Source organism: Myotis daubentonii, chromosome X (genome assembly GCF_963259705.1).
Source record: "Myotis daubentonii chromosome X, mMyoDau2.1, whole genome shotgun sequence".
In the NCBI taxonomy this organism is placed as follows: domain Eukaryota; kingdom Metazoa; phylum Chordata; class Mammalia; order Chiroptera; family Vespertilionidae; genus Myotis; species Myotis daubentonii.
Window position 1 is genome coordinate 89196206 of NC_081861.1, and position 17066 is coordinate 89213271.

General features: G+C 51.9%; 1 protein-coding gene across 10 annotated transcripts; it reads left to right on the top strand.

Moving 5' to 3' along the window:
- Positions 1 to 1440: 1440 nt before the first annotated feature.
- Positions 1441 to 16626, top strand: ZMYM3 (zinc finger MYM-type containing 3). Of its 10 annotated transcripts, none has more exons than XM_059680071.1 (25): positions 1441 to 1462; positions 2856 to 3541; positions 4490 to 4533; positions 4845 to 4917; positions 5308 to 5602; positions 5815 to 5992; positions 6349 to 6567; positions 6857 to 7007; positions 7233 to 7348; positions 7512 to 7598; positions 7727 to 7877; positions 8115 to 8287; positions 8466 to 8631; positions 9268 to 9365; positions 9446 to 9608; positions 9871 to 9986; positions 10095 to 10269; positions 10452 to 10598; positions 11257 to 11360; positions 11677 to 11845; positions 12160 to 12311; positions 12914 to 13028; positions 13537 to 13791; positions 14924 to 15041; positions 15135 to 16626. In XM_059680071.1, the coding sequence occupies exons 2-25, from the start codon at positions 2875 to 2877 to the stop codon at positions 15325 to 15327; spliced, it is 4125 nt and encodes a 1374-aa protein (XP_059536054.1). In that variant the 5' UTR covers positions 1441 to 1462; positions 2856 to 2874; the 3' UTR covers positions 15328 to 16626. The 10 variants fall into 10 exon arrangements, with proteins under 10 accessions (XP_059536054.1, XP_059536053.1, XP_059536059.1 ...); XM_059680070.1 differs by lacking the exon at positions 1441 to 1462 and adding an exon at positions 1566 to 1651; XM_059680076.1 differs by lacking the exon at positions 1441 to 1462 and adding an exon at positions 1663 to 2087 and having other exon boundaries at positions 11677 to 11824.
- Positions 16627 to 17066: the final 440 nt, after the last annotated feature.

The window sequence follows — 17066 nt, forward strand, 5'->3', positions numbered from 1 at the left end:
TCAACCAAAAAAATGAGTTCGCATGTCACCTCTGACATGCGTGTCATAGGTTCGCCATCACTGTCCTAGATTGTCTCTCCTCAACTTGACACCAGGTATTCTCCACAATCAGAGTGGCCAAAGATCCAAGCACGCGCGTTGAGAAGGACAGGCAATATACAAAGAGGTATCCCAACTGAGATGGAACAAATTGAAAATGCAAAGAGAGAAACAGGGGCCTATAAATAAGCAGAAGGTGGAGGAATGGTACACAAAATACTGGTTAAGAGAAAGAGAAAGCTGGGTTTGAGAAACTGGGAAAACTCTTGGTTTTATCTCCGTGTATACGGAGAGAGCAAAGATAACCTCAAGGCCATGTGGGGAGTCAGGAAGGATAAGGTTTCTGGCAAAGTAAATGAGACAAGGGAGGATAAAACTCCCTGTAAGGCTTAGTGTGGGAAAGAAGAAAGGCCCAAAGCAGAGGCAGACTGGAGTAGGCACTGGGCACCAAACGTTGTTTCTAAATCTGTGGCAGGACTCCTTCTAGCCTGAGCCTTCACCAGTACCTCAGATTCTAAGGAGTCTTCAGCCCTAGGAGTAGGAGGAGCAAAGTGGGGAGCGGGGATTGTAAAGTGCTCAAACTATAATGAAGACTGAAAATGGATCCTGGCACATATTTTTTAAAGCTAGTAGGCCCAATGCTAGTGCCCCTTCCCCCCTACTCCACTTATCCAGCCTCAACCTCAGCCACACCCACATTCTAAGGACCATCCAGGAGGGGAGCATATGTGCGCGTGCGTGTGGGTGCTTGTGAGTGTGAGAGGCTGAGGGATAGAGACTTAAGACAAAAAGAGACTGGGAGAGAGAGAGTATGCGCCTGGGAGAGGGAGAGGGGAGTGTGGGGAGGAGAGGGAGAGGGGGGTGGGGGGAGGAAACAGGTCGACCAGGACGGAATGAAAGGGAGGGAGAGAGACTGAGATGAGAGAGAGAGAGAGAGAGAGAGAGAGAGAGAGAGAGAGAGAGAAACAAGGAAGAAGAGCTACGGGCCCCCCATGAGGAAACCTACTGAAGAGATAACGCAGGGAGCCCCCTGCGGGAAGTCTCTGGGAGAAGATCCCAGAACTTACCCTAAGACCCTTGAGGGAATCGGGGGGGGGGGGGGGGGGGGCTTTGCAGGACCTGGTTTTGGAGTCTTCGGCAACTAACAGTTACTGCATAGGCGTTGTTACTGAGCCAGAGCCATTTAACCCGCCCTGGGTAGCTGGAGAGCAAGCTCAAGACACTCCACAACTAAGACTCTCAGAATGGTTAGGGGGGGTCGGGGCTGCAGGCGAGGGGAGGAGGAGCACGTGAGGGCTGGGTCGCTACCTCCCCTCACCCTCTGCTGTCACTCATTACCCCCAACAGTCGCCCAGGGGGCGGGCCCCGGAGAGGTGGGGTTGGGGGGAGGGTAATCTTGGCAGGCGCTTGCTGCATGGCGTAGGTAGGGACTGCTGAGGGGGGCGGACGCCGAGGGATTGAACGCGAGTGGGAAGCGAAGAGACATGGGGTGGGGGAGGGGACCGGGAACCATTTGAATGAGAGGAGGGGATCACGGGTAGAGTGGGCTCCAGGAGGTAGGGCGGGCACGGGTGTGAGGGGGGCAGACTCTTGAGCCAGGTAAGGGAAGCAGGTGAGTTGATCGGTTTTTTGTGGTTTAGTGTACTTGGCCCTTCGGCGGAAAGGGGGTGCCGCCTTTCTCGGGGGCGGGCTTCAAGGCTCCAGAGCCTATCTTTTCCTCTTTAACTAACGGGGCCCCGGGCGGGGGCTCAAGCTCCATCTCCAAGAATTAGGCTCCACTCCACAATTTCCAGGCGGCCACTGGGCTGGGAGTCTCGCGCCGGGGGCCGTCGCTGTCTCGCGAGCCCCCTCCTGGAGCCAGCCAATGGGGTTGGTTGCTGGCGCCGCCCGCCCGCCTGGTGCAGAGCGCTAGGCGCTGCGAGCTGCGCTGCCATTTAAAGGGGCCGCGACCCCTGTCCCGGCTGCTAGGGAGGGAGGTGGAGAAGGAGCGCGGGGCCGTCTCTGTCTGCAGTTCTAGGCTTATAGCCGTTACACTAACCCTGCCGCAGGTAGGGGTCGGGCCTGATCTAGCCGAACCGAACCTGCAGGTGGGATCTTGAAGAAACAGGGAGGGGGGGGGGGTCTGAGAAAGATCGTAGCTCCAAAATGTCTTCCTGTAAATGCCTGAGGTGGGGGGTGGGCAACAGGAGAAGGAAGACCGAGAGAGCTATAGGGAAGGGTGACGAGGCTGAGGAAGTGGGCGAACTAAAATGAAAGGTAACTGGGGGGAGGGGTTAGGAAGGGCAATTTGTGGGGGCGAGGGAAGGGCTGAGGGAGGGCCTTGCAGCGCGGTGAGGGGGGTGGGGCAAGACAGGGTAGGTAGAGACTGGAGAGCTGGGGGGCTCTAGGAGCGAGTGGAGGGGGTAGAAACTGATATCGCGGGGGCGGGAAGGCTCCTGGTGGCAACGGCCCTAGGCGACTCTAATGGGGCGTTCAGCCTCAGTTGGGGGGGGGTGAAAGGTAAAGAGGGAGGGAAACGGAGTTGCACTGGGGTGGTGGGGGCAGGCGGGCTGGTAGGGCCAACGACTAACTGCCTGGCAAGTGTGGGCGCAGGGCCAGGGTGGGAACCGCCTCTCCCCACAGGGGGCGCTGTTTGTGGTGGTGGTGGGGGGGGGGAGTGGTCATTTGGACTAAGCCTGTAGAAATGCTCGTCGTTTGTGGTGGGGGCTGTTCATGAGAAATCCGAGTGGATGATGGGGTGTGTCCCAGAGCCTATATAAGAAGGAATTCTGGCGAAGACCACCTCTTCTGCCCCCTCTTCTACCCCTAATCTACAGCCCATATCCAGCCGTCCTCATGGACCCCAGTGATTTCCCCAGTACGTTTGACCCATTGACCCTGCCAGAGAAGCCCCTGGCTGGAGACCTTCCAGTAGACATGGAATTTGGAGAGGATCTACTGGAATCTCAGACTGCCCCAACTCGAGGATGGGCACCCCCTGGCCCTTCTCCATCCTCTGGAGCCCTGGACCTGCTTGATACCCCTGCTGGCCTGGAAAAAGACCCTGGAGTTCTGGATGGAACCACTGAGCTGCTGGGGCTGGGGGGGCTGCTCTATAAAGCCCCCTCCCCCACAGAGGTGGACCATGGTCCTGAGGAGACCCTCGCATGGGATGCAGGAGATCAGACCCTAGAGCCTGGACCAGGGGGCCAGACCCCTGAGGTGGTGCCACCTGACCCAGGGACTGGGGCAAATCCCTCTTCACCCGAGGGGCTACTAGAACCTTTGGCTCCAGATTCTCCAATAAATCTTCAGTCCCCACATATTGAAGAGGAGGAGACCACCTCCATAGCTACAGGGAGAAGGGGCTCCTCTGGGCAGGAGGAGGATCTTCCCCAGGGGCAGCCACAGAGCCCAAATGGCCCCCCCAGCCCTTCAGTGGGAGAGACTCTGGGGGATGGAATCAACAGTTCTCAGACCAAACCTGGGGGCCCTAGCCCCCCTGCACACCCTTCCTTACCAGGTAGGTTGTCTACTCAGCTTGAGAATCAAGGTTGGAGAGAGGGTGGGAGTAAGGAGGAGCTAATGTGTATGTTTGGGGAAGAAGGGGAGGGGGAGGAGAAGGTTTGAGAGATGAAAGGATGTGTATGAAGAAGGAGTGGGGGGTTTGGGAGGGAGAAGGAGGGGTGATGAAGATTAAGGAAGGTAGGGGTGGGGGGAAGCTCAGCTACTGTGGGGGAGGAATAGGGGTGATGTTTCAGGGGGTGGGTTAGAGAGTGAATTTGGTGGGAGAGATTCTCTTTTTTGTAGCCCAGTGGTTTTTTTGGTGCCAGGCCCTTCCTTCAGGATTTGGGGAGGAATCCAGGCTTCTTGGTTTTAAGATCTTTCCAGATGTTTTGTTCTAAATGAGAGTAGGGATTCTGGGTTTTATGAATGATGACTAGGTTCTGGAGCCTCCGGCAGCATCATGAATTTAGGGGAATGGTAGAAATGCAGGGCCTAGGATTGAGTCTCTGATAGGGGAGGGACAGTTTAGACTTGGAGAGGCTCTCATTTCTCCCCTGTTCTGCCTAGTGGTAGCTCTCCCAGGCTGTGACCAGGGTCTTAATGCTTATATAACCACCTGAGTCCAGGGGACCTGCCTTCTCCCCTTGCTACCTACCTTTGGGGGATTACATTGGATTTTGTTGGTAAACTATAAATTCTGGATGAAAGGTATGTTACCTGTGCTTCCTTAACTCCCAGTGATTGGGACAGAAAGCTGGGAGGATTTTTTTTTTCTATGGAGAGTATCTGCACCACCACCTTCCCCTTAGTGCAGAGCTTGAGGTAACCCTGAGAGGGGCCTCAAGAAGGCACTTGAGTTTTTCCTTTCAGTTTTGAGTAAGTTCTTCCCCAGGAATGAAGTTGGTCCAGGAAGGGGGTGTGAGGGCAGGTTGAAGATTTAGGCTGCTTTCTGCTTCCTTTGCAGGAGATGGCCTGACCGGAAAGGCGAGTGAGAAGCCGCCTGAGAGGGTGAGGGGGGAGGGGATTGGAAGGAGTCTGGTTCCCCCTATATCTCTAGGAAGGACAACCCTTTATTTTCCCTCCCAGATGTTCGGAGGGTGTGTGTGAGGAGAGTTAGGAGGAGGGAGGGAGCTCTTGTGTCTACTGCTTCTTAAGGCAAAGTCCAGCCTCCTTTTCTCCCCTCCTCCTACGGGCTGGGTCAAGGGTCCCTACTCTCCCTCCTCCCTCCCATCTCTGTACCCCCTAAACCCTGTGCTAGTGCAGCTGGCCCTTTAGCCTGCCCCTGACATCAACTTTCTTTCCCTCCCCATGTTTCCAAGGTACAGAAGAGAAGTGAGCGCGTTAGAAGAGTAGAACCTCCAAAACCTGAGGTTGTGGATTCCACTGAGAGCAGTGAGTAGGACTTGAGGAAATGTGACCCAGTGGGATGAGTGGGAAGTGGCCGCCATGGATCTCCTGGCTCCATGCAGAGTGTGACGTGCCTATCTGTGCTCTGGGTTGGCATGGGAACCAGGGGCAGTGGGGGTGATTGAAAACAAGAGCAGTGAGAATGGAGTTTCCTGTTTCAGCTCTGCAATCCCTGTCCTGAAGAATCTCCCCACTTAGAGCCCTCCCTAAGGGAGAGTGACACCGTGGCTTAAGTTATCAATGTGATGGGGTGGGGGAGGAGATAAAGGCAAGAACTGAGGGGATCCCAGGAGCAGTAGAGCTACCTGTTGGTCAGGGGATGGTTGGAGACATGGCCTGGTAGCCTTTTCTCATGGCCCCTCCCCCCTTCCTCAGTTCCAGTGTCAGATGAGGATTCTGACGCCATGGTAGATGACCCCAATGATGAGGATTTTGTGCCATTCCGGCCCCGGCGCTCTCCTCGCATGTCCCTACGCTCCAGTGTGGCACAAAGGGCTGGGCGCTCTGCGGTGGGCACCAAGATGACTTGTGCACATTGCCGGACACCGCTGCAGAAGGGGCAGACGGCCTACCAACGCAAGGGGCTGCCTCAGCTCTTTTGTTCCTCATCCTGTCTCACCACTTTCTCCAGAAAGCCCTCAGGCAAAAAGACCTGTACCTTCTGCAAGAAGTACGTGAGGGTACTGGGGTGTGGAAAGGGCAGGCATCAGGCCAGGAATAATGGGTGAGACAGAGACTATGTTGGCAAGAACCTAGTGGAACTCAGAGAGAGAGGCAGTTTGGGTAGGGGCTCAGAGAGCATTTGCTCTGTGGTCCTCGATCCCAGGGGAAGGCTGGAAGCTGATGAAACAAATGAATGTTCAAGCCTGTTCCCATCTGCAGGGAGATCTGGAACACCAAGGACTTGGTTGTGGCGCAGACTGGTTCAGGAGGCTCCTTCCACGAGTTCTGCACATCCGTCTGCCTCTCCCTGTATGAGGCCCAGCAGCAGCGCCCAATCCCCCAGTCTGGGGATCCTGCTGATGCTACTCGCTGCAGCATATGCCAGAAGACCGGAGAGGTGAGGAAGCTCAATGAGGGCTGGTTTACAGAGCCTGGCCAGTCCTGACCTGCCTCTGCAATGCTGGGGCTGCAGGGGCCAGGCCCTGTGGAGGAGGGGAGTGGGGAGGAAAGACAGCCATTGTGAGGAAGTGTATTCAAGATTAGAGCTTCTCCAGGATGTGTGCAGCTGGCCTTCCTTGCCTCCCAGGACCTCACCATCAAGTCGGCAGCCTGATGTGCAGGTTGGGGGGGTCCCTGGGTACAATGTATGCTGTGAAGGTCTAGGGTGAGGTGGGGTGGCCTATCCTTGCATTGGGGTGGGTGGTGATGGTCAGACCCCAGCTTAGGATATGTGTGTGTGTGTGTGTGTGGCAGGTCCAGCATGAGGTCAGCAATGGCAGCGTGGTGCACCGGCTCTGCAGTGATTCTTGCTTCTCCAAATTCCGGGCCAACAAGGGACTGAAAACCAACTGTTGTGACCAGTGCGGGGCTTACATCTACACCAAGACCGGGACCCCTGGCCCCGAGCTCCTCTTCCATGAGGGCCAACAAAAGCGGTTCTGCAACACAACCTGCTTGGGGGCATACAAGAAGGTGGGGCCGAGGGAGTAGTGCATTAGAGGGCTGTGGAAGGGGGTGCGGTTCTTGGGTGATAAATAAAGGTGCCTGATGGGTCGAGGCTGGGAGGAATAAAACAAATAAAGGGGGTTTCAATTGTATCTGTTATGTTTTATTTTTTGAAGCTGGCTGGTAGATACACAGGTCTTTGTTATATCATCATCTATACTTTTTTGTATGCTTGAAATATTTCATGTTTTAAAAATTTAAAAAATAAAGTGAAGGGACAAATCCAGCCTCAGCCTCTCCTTCCCCATCCTCACAGAAAAACACACGTGTGTACCCCTGTGTCTGGTGCAAGACCCTGTGTAAGAACTTTGAGATGCTATCACATGTGGATCGTAATGGCAAGACGAGCTTGTTCTGTTCCCTCTGCTGTACCACCTCTTACAAAGTGAAGCAGGCAGGGCTCACTGGTAGGTGCAAAGCCCTCTTCTCTGAGACCCCTGCTGGCCTTCCTCCTATCTCCCCACCCCGTACTCCCCTCTTCTTCTAAAGTAACCCCTGCTGCCTGACCTCAGCCCCAACCACATCTTCCCATGGATTTCCTGTTCCATCTCTCCATCTCTGCACTACCTTACACCTTCTGTGCTCTCTTTCTCTCCTCTCTCTTTCGCTCTCCCTTTCTCTCTATGCCCCAGGCCCTCCCCGACCCTGCAGCTTCTGCCGCCGCAGCCTCTCTGACCCCTGTTACTACAACAAGGTCGATCGCACAGTCTACCAATTCTGCAGCCCCAGCTGCTGGACCAAGTTCCAGGTACTTTAGATCCTAGACCAGGGATAAAGGGTGTGGCGCCATAGAGAGGGTATGAAAATTGGGGTAGGTAGGCCTGGGCAGAGCAAAGAACAAGTCTGACCTCCCCCCGCCCCCACCACCACACACTTCTTGCCCCTCCCTTACTTGTCTTCCTTCCCTCCAGCGCACAAGCCCTGAAGGGGGCATTCACCTGAGCTGTCACTACTGCCACAGCCTCTTCAGTGGCAAGCCTGAGGTCTTGGACTGGCAGGTAAGACCCCCACCCTGCCCACATCTTGCCATATGACTAGACATCTGTCTTAAGGGGTCCTTCCACTTGGCTCTTGCCAGGTCCCGATGTCACAGCACTCTCCTCCCCGCCCTGTGACCCCATCTTAGGACCAGGTGTTCCAGTTCTGCTGTCGTGATTGCTGTGAGGACTTCAAGCGGCTTCGGGGTGTGGTGTCCCAGTGTGAGCATTGCCGGCAGGAGAAACTCCTGCATGAGAAACTCCGGTTCAGCGGCGTGGAAAAGAGTTTCTGCAGCGAAGGTAAGGAAATGGAGAAGGGGTCGGAGGCCTTGTGCCATACAGCAGGGAGACTGGCAGAGAAAGGATGAGGGCTTGGGATGCGATCTTGGGGCAAGGGCCTTCTACTCAGGATGCTCGGGCCCCTGTCCATCCTAAGGCTTTGGGCCCAAGAGACTGTTGGGGAGAGCTTTCAGTTGTACCACCTTGAAAAGGTAGGTCTCACGGTCATGAAGATCTGTGTCTCTGGACTCTTTCCAGGCTGTGTGCTGCTCTACAAACAGGACTTCACTAAGAAGCTGGGACTGTGCTGCATCACTTGTACTTACTGCTCCCAGACCTGCCAGCGTGGAGTCACCGAGCAGCTGGATGGCAGCACCTGGGACTTCTGCAGTGAGGACTGTAAGAGCAAGTACCTGCTGTGGTACTGCAAGGTAAGGGGGAGCAGAAAGGGTGGAGATGGCAACAGGCTGTTGTGCTGTGATCAGGTGTGGGCCAATCTCCAGGGAGGGGGCTCCAGCTGACCAGCCTCCAAAGGAAGAGCTTATCCCAAGGCAAAGGGTTCAGCATGTTTTAGGGATGCAGGTCTGATCATCCTGTCAATACCCGCAGGCTGCCCGGTGCCATGCCTGTAAGCGACAGGGGAAGCTGCTAGAGACCATCCACTGGCGCGGGCAGATCCGTCATTTCTGCAACCAACAGTGTCTGCTGCGCTTCTACAGCCAGCAGAACCAACCCAACTTGGACACCCAGAGTGGGCCCGAGAGCCTCCTGAACAGTGAGTCCCGGGCAGGAGGCACTCTGTTAGAACTAGCCTGGACTCTAATCCTGGGCCCAGCCCCTCTCTTCTTCTTTCATCTCATCCCTGGCCAGAGCTCCTAGTACTGTGCTTTCTTTTAGCTTCTGGACTGCAGATACTAGGGGGAGTCTTGTTTAAAGGTTTCCAGAGCTACCTTCCACTGATTTTCTATAACGGATGTATTTTTAGGGAATGGATACCAGGTAGGATGGGGCATGTTGGGACTGTGGTTAATTTTCAGAGAGAAGGAAGCATCAGCATAGGCTCTGCCTTTAGTGAAACTGAAGGCCATTACTGTTTCAAGACTATTATCCTGGCCCCTCTGGGGTACTCCAGGGGTACCAAACTCCTGAGGGCCATGAAATGGAAGAGCTCAAATTATAGGTCATTGGGGAAGCTTAATCTTTTTCATTCTCTGTGGCAGCCAGGGCAAAAGAACCTTCCTGGCCACTGTCTACGGCCTAGAGAAGACTAGGCCTGGGGTGGTGAGGAAGAGAAATTCTAGACTTCCTGTTCACATTTGATGTATCTCTTAATGAAGCTCTCCTGGAACAGGATGATGAAAATGGAGAGCTGGTTCCACAGCAGAAAACATTCATTTGTTTTGATCTACAGGTCAGTCTTCTGAGGCAAAGCCCCAGACACCCTCTCAAACCAAAGTGGAGAACAGCAATACAGTGAAGACCCCAGAGGGAACTGGGAATCTGGGCAAGGTCAGGGCAAAAGCCAAGGGGGAGGATGGTCTCAGAGGAGGGTCTAGCAGTTGGTGGCACTAACGTTCCTTTGTCTGCAGATCCCTGTGAAGATCCGATTGGCTCCCACTGCATCTACTCCTCCTCCCTCTGCACCACCCCCAGCCACGCCACGCAAAAACAAAGCTGCCATGTGTAAGCCTCTGATGCAGAATCGGGGGGTCTCCTGCAAAGTGGAGATGAAGTCCAAAGGGAGTCAGACAGGTGAGCCAGGGTACCTGGATACCACAGGCTTTATTTTATAGTCCTAGGCCTGCAGCCCTGTGCCTAGGAGCTGGACAAGGGGGTTTCTTAGGTGGATGAAGTTTCATGGATATGGTTGTCCCAGAATCACAGAGTTGACTCTCCACCTTTGATGCAAGGGCAGTTTTGTGACAATGAGCTTTGGGGATGACAGGCAAGTATCAGGTAGTGGGCAGATGTGACCTACCTAGCATGGGCTCTGAGAAGACCCCTTTCTTGTCAGCAGAAGAGTGGAAGCCACAGGTGATTGTGCTACCCATCCCAGTGCCCATCTTTGTGCCAGTGCCTATGCATCTGTACTGCCAGAAAGTCCCGGTGCCTTTCTCAATGCCCATCCCGGTAAGTTTCCTGTCCAGAGTTGACCCACCACTGCCCCTTACTCTCACCACCTGTCCCTCTCATCCACTGGGTTGGTTCTTGGCATTTAGTTGGAATTTATGTCTCTAGGTGCCTGTGCCCATGTTCCTGCCCACTACCTTGGAGAGCACAGACAAGATTGTGGAGACTATTGAGGAGCTGAAGGTGAAGATCCCTTCCAACCCCTTGGAGGCCGACATCCTGGCTATGGCAGAAATGATTGCAGAAGCTGAAGAGTTAGACAAGGCCTCATCTGACCTTTGTGGTATGCCATGGACAGCAGCAATGAGGGGGTCAGGGTTTTACTAGTCTGTCTCTGCCTAAGTGGGTGGGAGTGGTAACCTTGGTACCTAGTGGGATGGGGGTGTGGTTGCAATCAGCCCCTGAAAGCCTGTGAGGGAGCTAGGTAAGAGCTGCAGTGACTAAGCTAACTTCTCTTTCTCCCAGATCTTGTGAGCAACCAGAGTGCAGAGGGACTTCTTGAAGACTGTGACCTGTTTGGGCCAGCTCGAGATGATGTCCTGGCCATGGCTGTCAAGATGGCCAATGTCTTGGATGAACCTGGGCAAGACTTGGAGGCAGACTTCCCCAAGAGTGAGTGGAATTCAAGGCATGCCCACTGGGTACGGTAGCATTTGTGCCATAAGGAAAAGAGTGTGGTTTTTTTTTGTGACCTGGATCATGACCCTAACAGTGCTCCTTGTGACCAGTGACAAAAAGCTGTCAAGGAAGTAGAGGCAGAGATACTGGAATAGATGCACGATCTTACACTTGAGTCTTGTTTTGTTTTATTTATTTATTTTAAATATATTTTTATTAGTTTCAGGGAGGAAAAGAGAGGGAGAGAGAGACAGAAACATCAGTGATGAGAGAGAATTACCCATTGGCTGCCTCCTGAACGCCCCACACTGGGGATCAAGCCCGCAACCTGGGCATGTACCCTGACTGGGAATCGAACTGAGCCACACTGATCGGGCTTGTTTTGTTTTAATTGTGGTAAAACACATAATATGAAATTTACCACATTTGAGTGTGCAGTTCAGTAGTGTTAAGAGCTTTCCCATTGTTGTGAGTTTTTGCATCTCTGTACCTCTGAGCATGTTCTTCATCTGGCTTTGCTGGTTCCTACTGAGTGCAATTGGAGCTGTCTGAGAAGCTTGTTTCAAGTCAGGTGTGCAAGTAGCAGGGTGGGGTGGGAGGGGTACAGTGTTGAGATCTTAAAAATCGGTTTGCTTCCTTTAACCTCTAACAGATCCTCTGGACATTAACCCCAGTGTAGACTTCCTCTTTGATTGTGGCCTGGTAGGGCCTGAGGACGTGTCTACTGAACAAGACCTTCCCCGAACCATGAGGAAGGTGAGGGCTGGGGCTGCCGTATCCACAGAAGAGGGATGGAGGCTCAAAGGGCTAGGGATGGGGTGCTTTCATAGCCAAGTCAGCAGCTTTAGTTTAACCTTCCCTGGCTGACTGCCTTTCTCCATCATTCAGAGCACAAACTTTGCTCTCTCCTCAGTTCCCGAAGTCATCAGAGCTACTCCTGGGGCTCTGTGCTTCCATAGCAGTGTTCTTATATCAGTCCCCCACTCCCCTGCTGATAAACACTGTCCTGACTAGTTTCCATGGTGTTCCTGATCTTATCTCCTTCAACCCACCTCCTTTCTTTTCCCTCCAGGGTCAAAAGCGGCTGGTGCTTTCAGAGAGCTGTTCCCGGGACTCCATGAGCAGCCAGCCAAGCTGTACTGGACTTAACTATTCATATGGTGTCAATGCTTGGAAGTGCTGGGTGCAATCAAAATATGCCAATGGAGAAACCAGCAAAGGTGATGAGTTGCGCTTTGGCCGTAAGTACCCAGGGGAGGGAGGCAGGGATGAGAGGAGGAGGGGAAGGGGAAAGGAGCAGGGCTGTGATTCAGCTGAAGATGTCTATGAATGATAAGGCTGTCATTATGCAAGGGTGTCCTGTGAACATTGGGAGGAGTTGCAAAATAAGGGGAGATGCTGTCTAGATTTCAAGGCTTAGGGCTCTTTTGGTAATTGGTGGTTTGTTCTGGAGCTGGACATGACTAAGTGATAAAGGAATTAATGGTGGAGCTAAATGAAATTCTCAATGTGAAGTTTTCTTAATCCTATCCACCTTCACTACATATCACTGCAGCGAAACCTATGCGTATCAAAGAAGATATTCTGGCCTGCTCAGCTGCTGAGCTCAACTATGGCCTGGCCCAGTTTGTGAGAGAAATCACTCGACCCAACGGTGAACGATATGAACCTGACAGCATTTACTACTTGTGTCTTGGCATCCAACAGGTACCCCTTGCACACCACCTCAGTTGTAGTCACTCTCAACACAGCAACACAGCAGGCAATGTCCCAGCAGAAATGATTCTGTCCACTCCCTGGTCCTCACTTTGTCTGCTATCCTGAGCAGGCAGTCTTTTGTCTCCTACTCCAAGCAGGACAACACATGTCAATACTCCTCTAAAATAAAAGCTGTGTCCCAGGACTGTTGGCCAAGGAGCCATCTTCATTGCTCTCTGGGTCCCCTTTGTAATCCTCAAACCCATTCCAGGGGGGGAGGGATGGGTAGAGCTGGGCTCCTCGGGTGGTGGAGTAATGTTTAGGACCCACTGGGAGAGGTCAGCCAGGCATCATTACCTGACAAGGGGTCTGTGCTTGTGAAGAAGCTGCTATGACCCATCTCCTCCATGCCTCCTCCTCTTCCAGCCAGGCCTTGGTGCCTCAGAGTTGTAGGTATACCTGGCGAAAAGCACTCTGGGTCATGAAATCAAGCAGCTATTTACCACCATCTCCTAATTATCAAGGTTGTTGTGCCTGGGGCCTTTGGTATCACTGTCTTTTCTCTAGGACCTAGAGTCTAGCTTTATGTGTGTCTCTTTTTCCTTCTCCAGTACTTGCTGGAAAATAACCGAATGGTGAACATTTTCACGGACCTTTACTACCTGACTTTCGTTCAAGAACTCAACAAATCTCTGAGTACCTGGCAGCCCACACTCCTTCCCAACAGTAAGGGACAGGGACTTAGCAACCCCTACACTCTTCAATCCATTCTTCAGAGACACCATTCCAAAAGTCCCAGGCTGTTTGATCTGTCACTCTTCACAGAGAGTTTGAGGGCAGGAGCATTTAGCTGGGTGCCTTGAAGTTGAGAGTTTGAGGACACAGAGCCCCTGTCCTTGAATATGAGAAGGGGATCAAGACTTAAGTCTGAACAACTATTTCTGGAACCACAAAAGGTGGCCTGAGTTTGGGTGGTAATTGAAAAAAAAGAGAAGTTGTGGGACTCCTCAAACTTTACATCTACCTACCTATAATGTGTGGGTGGTGAGAGAAGCTCCAAATGCAGGTGGAAACTATATAAAAATCCATCTAGTCCTATTGTGTAATACAGCAGGGTGTCAGGGTTTTATGCACAGTGGCAACTTACTAAACAGAAATGCTTATGAGCAGAATGTCTGGGATCAGGGCTTGGGTAGTTGTTCGCTCCTGACTAGCCTCTCCTTGACCATTGCAGATACAGTGTTTTCCCGAGTGGAAGAAGAACACCTCTGGGAGTGTAAGCAGCTGGGTGTCTACTCACCCTTTGTCCTTCTCAACACCCTCATGTTCTTCAACACGAAGTTTTTTGGGCTGCAGACAGCTGAGGAACACATGCAGCTCTCCTTCACCAACGTAGTGCGGCAGTCCCGCAAGTGCACCACCCCCCGGGGCACCACCAAGGTGGTGAGCATCCGCTACTACGCTCCTGTTCGCCAACGGAAAGGGCGAGGTATGAGGCTGCCCCTCTTTTGCTTTCCTCCCTCTCTGTTCTCATCTTCCATGCTCCACCTTAATTGCTAGGTGGGCCCTTTCCTTTATCACTGTCTTCCCTATCCTTCCATTCGTACGTTTGCAGAACAAGTAAAAACAGTCAGTCCTTTAACCTGATGATTAGTGGTTGTTGCATAAATAGGAGGTTACCCAGCTGCCTGTTTCCACCTTTCCTCATTTCAAGGAAGTTGACTTTCTTGTCTACTTTTGGCGGGGTAGCGGACAGATGGGAAGCTGTTGGGTATGTGGTCTGTGGGAGAAGTTGACAATAAGACCGTCGTTCCGTGGTTTTTTGCTGTTGGGTATAACAAGAACTGCACCTTGATTTCTGTTCTGGCCCTGAAATCCTGACCCATCTGAGTGCAGTTCCCACGGTTCCTTCTTGGAATCTGAGCCTCTACCTAGACTAGTTTAATGGGGTCTAGGGCCATCATGCCTTTTTTTTTTTTTTTTATCCCAGAAGGTAAGCCCAACCTTGCAACAGGGCAAGATTGTAAAGACTTGCACAATGTGAATGGGGTAGGGGGAGTGGGTTACAGAGCATCACTCTGAAGTTTGGCTGGTGTGGGGAGACTTACGGACTCTTCTGCTTTTTTCTTTACTAGTGGCCCAGTGCATGAAATTCGTGTGTGTGGGGGGGAGGTAGTTCCCTCAGCCCAGCCTGTACCCTCCCCAATTAAAAAATTGAACCGCTTTCTTATACCTTACATCAAACAGCTGTTGCCCTTAAAACTCCTCATCAGCCCCCACCTTAGGTTCTGACTTCACAGTTCACTCAGATTAGGTTCTGATTGCTTGGTTTTTATGTCAGTCAGTGTCAAAAGATCCACCTTCTAGGCAGCCATTGGCTCCTCACAGTTCACCCAGATTTGGTTCTGATCGGTCGGTTTCTATGCCATGCAGCATCAAAAGCTCCACCTCCTAGGTAGCCATCTTGTGATGGCATGAGGGTGTGAGAGTTAATTTGCATATTACCACTTTATTATATATGATGAGCCTGTAATATGTGTCCTGAGGCCTTCCCACTGTGCACTTAGAGTGGCTTGTTGAGACTGCTTTTAACAAGTCTGAGTTATTTGCCTCCTCTACAGACATGGGTTCTGGGAAGCGGAAGAGAGAAGATGAAGCCCCAATCTTAGAGCAGCGTGAGAACCGCATGAATCCCCTCCGCTGCCCTGTCAAGTTCTATGAATTCTATCTCTCAAAATGGTGAGTTGGCAGGTTTGCAGGAATGGCATTAGCATGGGGACCCATGGGATCCACTTTGCCTCAGTACTGATCTGTCCCACCCCATCATTGCAGTCCTGAAAGCCTCCGGACTCGCAACGATGTGTTCTACCTGCAACCTGAGCGGTCCTGCATTGCCGAGTCACCTCTCTGGTATTCTGTGATCCCCATGGACCGAAGCATGTTGGAGAGTATGCTCAATCGCATTCTAGCTGTGCGTGAGATTTATGAGGAGCTGGGTCGTACTGGGGATGAAGACCTGGACTGAACCCACCTGTATCCATCTTTCACACCAGTGTCTGGCTTGTCACCATGTCCCACAGGGCGACTGGCCCAGGAACCAATGCTACTCATTCTGAAGGGCCATGACTGCCCTTTTCTACTCATCCATTCCCTGCCTTCCCTAGGAACCCCTGGCTTTTACCTTCTTCCAAACTATTTGACAACCACGGGGCCCCAGTCCTCTCTACTCGAGGGCTGATCAACTAGTGATAGGCAAAAACCAGCTAGGCCATTTTCTCTGTGCTTCAGAGTAAACCCCTTCTGCTGGGGCCAGACTCTGGATGGAGTGTTAATAGCTCTGGTGATCCTGTTGGCTTTGGGTTTCCTGACCCATCCCACGTAGGTAAAGCCCCTTGTTCCTAGATTTGGCCAAGGGAAGAATTCAGCTGCCTTCTCTGCCCTGTGCCCACTCCTTTCTCCGCTCTTCCCCAGTACCATGATAAAGGGTTCTTTTATGAAAGATATGAAAGAAACTCTGAAAGTAACAAGGGGGACCATTTACCTAAAACACAGAGCTTAGCTACTCTTCCCCTCCCCTGAGATAACTGGTTGTTGGAACCCCCTGGCCACTTGTTCCCCTCCCTACTCCTGCAAGCACCAATCCTTGGTGCTGCAATTGAAAAAACTTCCACATGCTTTCTTTTCTTTAAAGGCAGAGAATGACTAAGTATGGGGAGCAAACTTTTGTCCCCTTGGTTTATGTGTTTGTCTTTCTCTGCCATCTTAGGTTGTATGAGCCATGTGTCAACATGCTTAGCCCCCTTCTGTAACTGCCTCCCTTTAGTTCAATGGACACAGTGCCCAAGGCAAAAACTACCTTCTGATTTGGATTGGGGCTGGGTTCCAATCAACTAGTGATAGGCAAAGACTATTGTTCTTCCCCCATCATAAGAGCCAGGCCAAGCCTGTGGGGGTCTTGGGTCATGCAGGATGGGATCTGTGGTTAGAGAATAGGGAGGAGCTGTGGACCTGTGTCCTGCCTCCACTGCCTACATCTATCTTCTCTCTTCCCCATCTTGCTTTTGTAGTTCCAGAAAACTATTAGTGTCCAGCAAAGGGGGTACCCAGTTCTTTTCCTATTGGCTTTGCTGTTCCCTAGCCTCCTTTTTGTGTTTTTATAACTGTTACCAGTTTAGCCACTGTTTAAATTGTATATATTGTTCTGCGGTACCTGGCCTATCCCTTCAGTGAGCCATGCCCGCCCTTGTGTTGTAGTGAGAAGCTGTTGTCACGACTAACCTTCTGTCTCTGGAATTGTTTGTTTCAAATAAAGAGTTAAAATTGTCTTTTGCCTTTTCCTGGGGAGGAAGAACAGTGTTCGGAGGGGTGAGGGATATGGAAGAGCCATGCCAGACATTGTCAAATCTATTAGAACATGAAGAAGTGAAGTGCCCCACTTCAGTTTGAGAATCATTTTTACCTACCTCACTGAATGAATCCACTTGGAATACGGTCCTTTTCATAACAAGTTTCCAGACACTTAAGGGAAAAAATTATTCTACAGCTAGCTATTAAGGACCTATTATGTTTAAGGACTTAGATTCAGAGAAGACAAAGATTAATTAGACCAGGATCCTATCCCCAGCAGGTTCCCAGGCTAGAGGGGATAGGAAAAGATCAGTGCATAGTTAGTTGTAAGAGGCAGAAAGAAATATCTAGTGCTGTGGGAGAGTAGAAGAATAAGGAACTCACTTTAAGGTTATAGGGAGGTTAGCCCTGGCCTGG